Raw genomic sequence first — 8,859 nt, 5'->3', positions numbered from 1 at the left:
TTTTTTTTTTTAAAAATAAAACCCCTTTTTTTTTTTTTTTTTTTTTTTTTTTTGCAGTATGCGGGCCTCTCCCTGTTGTGGCCTCTCCCGTTGCAGAGCACAGGCTCCGGACGTGCAGGCTCAGCGGCCATGGCTCACGGGCCCAGCCGCTCCACGGCATGTGGGATCTTCCCGGACTGGGGCACGAACCCGTGTCCCCTGCATCGGCAGGTGGACTCTCAACCACTGCGCCACCAGGGAAGCCCTAAAGCTCCTATTAATAGCAACTCAAATCCTCCCCTCTGTCATTTTGGTCGGTGCATCCAACCAGCCAAGTTGGCTCTACAACAAGATGCTTTTCTTCTCAGTGAAGGGAACCCCCATCAGTACATCAAAATCCAAGAACACGCTCCCCTAGGGGGCCCCCAAAACAACTGAGGGGGAATGGCTGCACCTACCAATGAAATCTATTGCTTCTTGAAAGTGGGAGCTGATGTTAGCCGCATGGCTGTCTTCCACGGGGATCCATTTGTAGTGTAGGTGGGTTGTGCAGGCCTCAGAGGTCCGTCGTGAGACATTCAGCAGAGCTGTGATGTGCAGGTTGGCGAGGAACTCGCACTTGGATGCATGGTAGGCACTTCCAAGGTACAGGAACGGAAGGATTTCGACCGGGCCGCCCTGGAAGGAGGGGCAAAGGAGGACAACCAGGAAATGTTGGATTAGCTTGCTCTTTGGGGAGAAGAAACAAAACAATGCTGACCTATTTGTTTTCAGGTGGGAGGTTCCCTTTCTGGTTTCCAGGTAGAGAGCTCAGAGTCAGCGCAGTTCACCCAAGAGTGTGTGGGTGGAGCTTCCGTCCTGGTAAACTCTCTACCCTACATTACTGCCTTGTGACTCAGTGACAGCAAATCCCACACAGCTAAGATTTTCATTTTCATATATTGAGGTGGTAGGAAATGCCGGCAGCCTTCCTATACTGACAAGGATGAGAAGAGAGTGGTGTGATGGAAGACTTGAGAGGCCCGTGCTGTAGTTCTAGCTGCCCTGAGAGTGCCAGAGTGAGCCCTTTAACCTTGAGGGCAGCCTAGGTTTCCTTCTAGATAAAATGGAAAATGGTTCAACAAGGTAAGCCCCCTCCTTTACAATCCTGACATTGTATATAATGTGTTTCATCAAACCTAGGACACTGTTGATCCTAAGATGCATTTGGAGCTCAGAGATGTTAAAATATGCTTCCCTCCGCCCCCCAAAAAGGTATACTTCTCAGAAGTGAAAATGACCACTATCTATCCAAAATCCTCAGATAATGAAAAGCTGTTAGGCCATGAGCAGGGCCTGATCCTTTTTTTTTTTTTTTTTTGGCTGTGCTGCGCTGCGTGGCATGCAGGCTGCAGGATCTTAGTTCCCCAACCAGGGATCAAACCCGTACCCCCTGCAATGGAAGCGTGGAGTCTTAACCACTGGACTGCCAGGGAAGTCCCAGGCCTGATCTTCTTGTGGGGCTGAGTTTTGGTAAGAGACGCGGACATCTTCACCCTTTTGGGAGACCACCTATACCTGAGGTTTCTAGTTAAGAAGGATCCCCAAAGAACCAGAGACCATCTACCCTGAGGAAAAGCTAAAAAGAACAGCTAGCTAGTCAGACTCTGGCAGCCTCAGCATTTCCAGGGTGGCAAGAAAAGCCATTGTTCCATACTTGGAACAATGGGAGCCCCTGGAGATTTAGAGGGAAAACACTGAGCTGGGGTGACAGTGGCTGTGTCTTTGGCAGTCTTTCCCATATCATCCATCCGCTTCCTGTGTTTCCATTTCCTGTCCTGGAATAAGAGTAGAATGGAAACTCTCTGCCAGACCCACAATAGGGAAAGGGGCACGGGACGAGGGCCAGGAGAAGGCAGTTCTCAAATTACCCTGCATGGGTGTTTGCTTTTTCTTTCCTGAGAAGTCAGGTGTTTAAGGCAAAGGCCAGTTTGGCCACTTGAAAGAAAGTTATAGAGATTTTACAAAAGGTAGTAATAGTAACCAGTATTTTTATCAGCTGGCCCCTGAGCTTAACACTTTAGGTGTACCTACATAGATCTCTCCCTCTCTTTAGAGCCTGGAAAATGCTGACACACCAGGCCTGGGATCCTACTCAATTTCTCCTGGAGCTTAGCCCAACACCCCTGAAACCATGTTTCTTTCCTTTTTTGAATCTTCTTTTTAGACTCAAGAGGAAGAAACCAAAGGCCTTCAGAAACCCCAAAGGTTAACACGACCTCACCCGGCTTCTCTCAAGGCAGAAGCGCTACTAAGAGTAGCACTAGGGGGTTCCCCAGATGAACCGTGGAAACACACCAGGGCCTCCCTGGTCCTTGCTTGGCCAAAGGTCTGCTGTGCTTTCACAACATCCTGCAAATTCTCGTTTCTCTTTCACTTTCTGAGAAAGGAGGGGGAAAACACCACCCAAACAAACAAACAAAAATAGAAATTCAGCTAAGCCGGATGCCCATGGCTTGAAAGCCCAAGGTTCATCATACACTGCAATTTTAATAAAAGAAAACAAACAAAATAATAACCCTGGCACCTCACCAAGCTAACAGGTTTCCATTCAAGGAAAAGCCACCTGGCTGTATTTGGAAGTTTATCCCCAGGGGCAGAGCTCTGCTCTTGGCAGGCAGCTGGCATCTTACGCAGTATCTAGAAATCGTCCTTCTTATGATTTGGGTATGTTCTTATTTTGTGCAAAGAGCTCCTCCTACCAAGTCAGATGCCTAGAATGGCCCTCTTCCAAAAGAAGGCATGTGGAAAACAGAACAGGGTCCTGAAAAGAACCAGAACAAGGAGTTAAGAGAAGGGCGTTCTGGGCCTAGTGCGGCCATGAACCCAGCTGCAGGATTCTTGGCAAAATCAATCATCCCACCAGCTGTGACAGTTTTTCCCTCTGTAAAATGGGAAGGTAGGTTTTGATCTCTGTTTTCTGCAGATTTGGGTCCTTGCTGGCTTTTTCCACATCCTCCTGCATTGTATAGGTAACCCCTGCCTGAGCCGTCCACTTTTTCTTCCTCTAATGAGTTGCCAGAAAGTACAGTTCTTTGAAGGGAAAAAACCCACATGTTTGTAGACACATGAAATCCTCTAGTGTGTCTTGATCTCTGGTTTCAGAATTTATGGAAATATAAGCATCAGAAACCCCTAGGGGAGGCTGCTTAGCCATCCAAATAGTAATTTCTCTACAAACCTCCCCCAATCTTCCTCCTTCAGTTAAAAATACCAAGACACGCCTTTACAGGTACTGGGTTGGTTTGCAGAAACTGCAGAGCATGAACAGTTACGAAGAAGATCAACACAGGAAGCCTGAAAGTCAGCTCTGAAACGTCTTCAGGGAAACCTAAACCGATATTTCAAAGCTTCTCTGCACCTCCCAGGCCAGCTAACAATAATGTATATTTCGCTTCCACTTTTTGCCAGAAGCCACCGTGTGTCCTGAAGCACATTTGCTCTTGTCAGCTTATTTGCTGGAAGGAAGCCCATTTACTCTTAGATGGAAACTCAAGTTGGCAAGCAACAGAGGCTCTCTAAAGCTAGAGGCCTCTGCCAACTCCCTGATCCGCAAACGAACCAACCAAGGTTGCTGAGCAGGGAGTGGAAGAGCCAGGGTGCTGTGCAAGGAACAGAGCCAGGAGCCGGGACGGTACTTCCACACCGTGTACCTGGTCGTAAGCCGGCCTGTAGCTGATGTTGAGCACTGACTTCCCACACTGACTGATGAGGGCTGTCTCGGTTTCAACCTTCTCTGGTGAAATGGGTTTTACGTCCACGCAACACTCAGGATATTCCGAGTGGAAAGTCTCATAACCCCCTAAAAGAGAAAAAAAAAAAAGCAAGAAAGATGTAAGCATCGATTTTTCTCAGGCTGTCAGAAAATGCCCAGAATTGATCAATACCCTGAGTGTGGAATAGTAAAAAAATATTCAGCTACTATACATTTTGGTCATATTAAAAAATTGAGCCAAAACAAGTAATAGTTTTAGAATAGAAACGGGCTCCACAGACACACACACACATACATACACACACTCTCTCTCTCCTAAAAAGCTATAATTCAGAAAGGCAATGATTAACTTTCTATGCCTATCAGAAGAAGCTTAAACTGTGAAAGGAAATATATCTGACATCTGCCAAATATTAACCAAATCCCTCCAGAAAACAAAAGTTATTTTCTCTCATTTATCCAAAATGCAGGTGTGATTATGCAGAATTTCATTAATTTGTGAATGAGACTCCTAAACTGGTCTGTTTCATCCCTAGTCCCTTAGCTCTAAACTGGATTATAGACAAAACCTCCTCTATTCATAAGGGAATGGGGGCTAACACGAGGTTTAAACTCAGGGCAATAAAACAGCCCTGCCCTTTCTCTTTGCCAAGGTGCTAAGAACACCGCTAGCAATCCTCTCCATAGGTCCAATGTAATCAATCAAGTTAATTACCTTTCAAACCAGAGCAATGAGGCCTTCTGAACTTAATTCTTACCTCCTTAAGTAAAAACTCCTTCTTTCTCCTTGATGACCACCTACTCTCCCTTTATCTTATTACCCTCCCCTCCTGAACTTTCTCCCCAGCTACACACACACACACCCTCATACCTGGCAGGTATGACTCTATAAAAATCCTAACTATATTTAAACTTCTCCAAATGGAGCAGATCACTTAAGGTAAAAACTACTCTCTGACCAAGTCACAGAAACTTGAGTAGCTAAGTTCTCAGGCCCACACACGAGGTAGGGAAGAACCAAATGAAACACTGGCCTCGAAGCCTTAGAATGCCAAATGCTGCTGGGTGCACAGGCCAGACTTGTGTGGGGAAACACTTTGCTTCCAATCCAAAGGGACCTAAGACACTTCCAAGAGCCTCCAGAAAACCTGCTTCTTTTTCTGGCCCAGAGAATTCACTTGGGGGTCAAATCATCAATTTTTTTTTTTTTTTTGTCCATGCTGCACAGCTTGTGAGATCCTAATTCCCAGCTTATGGGATCTTAGTTCCCTGACCAGGGATTGAACCTGGGCCCTGGCAGTGAAAGTGCTGCCAGGAATTAGGAATTCCCTAAACCATAAATTAAATAAGCATTCTGAGACCATGTATTTTTTCAAAAAGGCCCCCCTTTTTTTTCTTCTGTCTTTTGGTGTTGTAATAGCCCCACAGTGGAGCACATGGTGGTTTTTTAAACCCCTGCAGTAGGCAAATGGTTAATGGATTACACGGCAGTCTCCAGCTCTCTCCCAGAAGCTACAGCCAATTCCTAGAATGAGTCATCTAGCTATTACTCCTTCCTCTCAGCTTGCTGGAACTGCCCCCAACCCCATTTAGCACACCCAAATCTCCCCTGTGGTCACTTCAACAAATAGCCACTTGGGCCTTCCCAAATGAGCTTCTGGACCTCCACAATGACCACGTTCCCGGTCATGATGACAGGCCATGCTGGAGGGAGGCGGAGGTGGAAAGTTTGAAGGTGTCTGTGGCTTAGTTTTCCCTCCCTCCCCACCATTGCCCCCACCCCCTTCCCTCCCAGAAGGCAGAAAGAAACCACACTTACACTGACCCTCAGCTTCCTCCAAAGAGGTGTCCCTAGTTAGCAAATCACTTCCTGTGCCTGGGCCTCAACATTTTGAGTCCCAGGAGACAAACTGAGTGATAGGGGATGGGAATCTGAAGTAAGAGTGGCCCAGGCCCTCTCAAACTTCAGAATGAAGCTTGGGAAAGAGAAGCCTTCGGGCCACCCCATCTCTTGGCTTTAAACAGATCACTTAAGAGTTGGCTGTTGGGCTTCCCTGGTGGTACAGTGGTTAAGAATCCGCCTGCCAATGCAGGCGACACGGGTTCGAGCCCTGGTATGGGAAGATCCCACATGCCCTGGAGCAACTAAGCCCGTGTGCCACAACGACTGAGCCTGCACTCTAGAGTTCATTGAGCCACAACTACTGAGCCTGCGTGCCACAACTACTGAAGCCCGTGTGCCTAGAGCCCGTGCTCTGCAATGAGAAGCCACCACAATGAGAAGCCCGTGCACCGTAACGAAGAGTAGCCCTCGCTCGCTGCAACTAGAAAGCCCGCGGGCAGCCATGAAGACCCAACGCAGCCAAAAATAAAATAAATTAAAATAATAATAATAATAAAAAGAGTTGGCTGTTAGGAGGACAGACAGGAGGTGCAGGTGTGGACTGGGTCCTGCCTGCCTGTTGACAAAATAAGGCAGGCAGACAAAGTCTCAGTGTAGTTGAGGGACAGATAAACAGGGTCCTGCCTCTTCCAGCTGGGGTCAGGAGTCCTATAGATTAGACGGTCTGTCTTTCACCCACTCCCATCAGAGGCGTGGAGAGACAGAACATTCCTCTCTGGTGCCTCACTTGAACTCCAAGAGCCGTGGCAATTCTTTTGGCAGCTTCACTCCTCTTCAGAGTGATTCTGTTTTTGATCACCACTACATTACCAGGGGAGCTGAGCAGAGAAAGCACACGGACACTATATATAAATACGCACTGACAATGCCGTTCGGTCATCTCATTTTAGTGGGTTTTTTTGGGAGGGGTGGGCATTGAGGGAAGTGTAAAAGGCATTGCAGGACTTCCCTGGCAGTCCTGTGGTTAAGACTCCGTGCTTCCAGTGCAGGGGGCGTGGGTTTGATCCTTGGTTGGGGAACTTAGATTCCACATGCTGCGTGGCCAAAAAAAAAATGGTTTGCCCCACGATCTGGGATGTCACTAGATTAAAAACCTGAACTCTTATCTGGATGTGAGATAGGTAAAGAAAAAATTTTCTTTGGCAACAACTTAAAGTTTAGTACTGTTATAAGGGTAAGTATTAAGCAATTTCTACTGAAATTTAAAACGGACATAACTTTCGACGTGGCAATTCTCATAATTTTACTGAAAGATAGTGCACATGCAAAAGCATTTGGACAAAGGTATACTCTCCCACACTGCTTCAAATACTAAGGCTGGAAGCAACCTACTTACTGGTTATCACCAGGGGATGGGTTTAAAAAGTGAATAGGACACGTATGCTCTGATATGGACAAATCTCTCAAAATCTAGTTAGATGAAAGAGGCAGGAACAGGAAATATACAAAATCATTCTATTTTCACTCATGGAAAATTAATTTATCTAAAGATGAACAAGAAATAGTTGACTGTTGTCTCTGGGGAGTAGAACTGAGTTCTAGGGGGTGCAGAAGATCCACTTTTCATTGTATAGCCTTTGTGCTGTATGTTACTTATATTAAAACATTTTTTTTAAACATTAATTTTTCTGAGATGTGAGTCTACAGAGCTGCCTACTTCCTGTGGCAATAACTTCCAAACTGCTAGCATGGCCCCCTGCAGAGGGGTAGGGAGCAGAGGTAGGACCCGGAAGGGTTTCCTGGACTGTATCTTTCGTGCTACTGGAGAGGCAGAAGCTTCTTCTGTACTCACTGCTAAGAAGTGGAGACAAAAAGCATATCAAAAAGAAATCAGGGACTATGTGTGAAAAACCTCTGCAGAGCTTGGAGGGCACTCTCCACCTCCTGGGGGCTGAGGCTGGGTAAAAGAGAAATATCATCATCTTATGCCTCTGTTGTTTCCCTAACAGGAATCAACAGGGGACCGTCTGTAAGAGGTGCGAACAGAGGTGGGAGCTGCCCGTGTGCCTCTGGAATCTCCTGGCCTGGAATGTGTAAAACTCCACAAGTCGCACGGTTTTAAGACAGCGCTCTCACTCTCTCAGCTCACTGCACCTGAGCTCTGAACCACATCAGTGTTACATCTCCACGTGTCCCCGTCAGAGTCTGGCCGGCGCAGCCTAGGCTGAGTCCTCATGTCTGCCCTACAGGCTATGCCTTCAATACATTTGAGGTTACAAAGGACTCAAATACAAGGCGGCAGCAGTTATAGGAAGTGACACAGAAATCAATATTCTGGAGTCTGAGAGTAAATCACCCACCCACCACCAACGTCATCTCCCCCAGCAGGTGGAATGGGCAGACTGGTGAAGCAGCTTCTGGGGATCTCAAACCAAATGCGACGCAATCCCCTTCACAGCCACCCTGTGGCACCTCTCATGTGTCCTGGCTCGCTGGCCAGCCTGCCTCCCACCCCTGGCAGACAGCGTTAGGCCCGCCGGGTTTGGCCCACGACCAGTATAGATGATCCCGGGGTGGCGGAGAGGAGGTGAAAAGGGTGTCAGCTCCAAACGGAGCGAGAGAAAGGCCTGGGAGGGGAGAAGGGGAAGCCAAGGAACAATAAAAAGCAATAAAATGAAATGGAAAGGAAGGGGAGGGGAGGAGAGGGACTCGCCAGGGTCAAAAAGGCAAGAGGGGTCGAAGAAGACACAGCCTAACATACGTTAATCGTGCAGGAGGGAGGAAAGGGGACACCGCGGCGCCACACTTCGGGGGTGAGGGTGTTGCGACCTGCTGATCCCTCCAGATCTGTCCATCAGGACGGCTCCAGAGCGCAGGCCCCAGCGAGAGCGGTGAAGCCAGCGCCAGGAAAGCCGGCCCGCGCCCAGCACTAGGCGACCGACCCCCAGCTGAGAAGCAGCGACCCCGGCTGCGTAAGCAACCCCATCCCACCCACCCGGGCCTAAAGGCCGATCGTCAAGCGCTTTCGAGGAACTCGAGTGGGGAAGCTGTGAGCGCTGACACTGGCAGTGCCCTCCCTAGCGCACGTCAAGCCCCAAGGTGCAGACTCCCGCCAGCGGAGAACTGCTCGGGTTCTAGCGTCAAGGAAGGCGCCTGGCGCCAGCAGGGGACCCCAGAGCCCGGGGCCGTCCCGGCGCGGACGGTGACAGGGGACCGGCGTCCCCGACGCGCTCACCTTTGAGGAAGTAGACCCGCGGGCCGGCGGGCAGGCAGGCGAGCAGCG

At 48.5% G+C, this 8,859-nt stretch overlaps 1 protein-coding gene across 1 annotated transcript in view; it reads right to left on the bottom strand.

Moving 5' to 3' along the window:
* Positions 1-8,859, bottom strand: part of DUSP5 (dual specificity phosphatase 5) — a 13,569-nt gene that overhangs the window by 4,189 nt on the left and 521 nt on the right. Inside the window, exons 2-4 of the mRNA XM_024755923.1 lie at positions 8,812-8,857; positions 3,672-3,820; positions 438-657 (exon numbers count right to left, since the gene is read on the bottom strand). Of these exons, the coding sequence (XP_024611691.1) occupies positions 438-657; positions 3,672-3,820; positions 8,812-8,857 (415 nt within the window). The remainder of the gene's footprint in view (positions 1-437; positions 658-3,671; positions 3,821-8,811; positions 8,858-8,859) is intronic.

This window comes from Neophocaena asiaeorientalis, unplaced genomic scaffold (assembly GCF_003031525.2).
Source record: "Neophocaena asiaeorientalis asiaeorientalis breed wild unplaced genomic scaffold, Neophocaena_asiaeorientalis_V1.1 scaffold85, whole genome shotgun sequence".
Taxonomy (NCBI): Eukaryota; Metazoa; Chordata; class Mammalia; order Artiodactyla; family Phocoenidae; genus Neophocaena; species Neophocaena asiaeorientalis.
The sequence above is the reverse complement of the archived record's forward strand: the minus strand, read 5'-3'. Positions and strand labels throughout refer to the sequence as shown.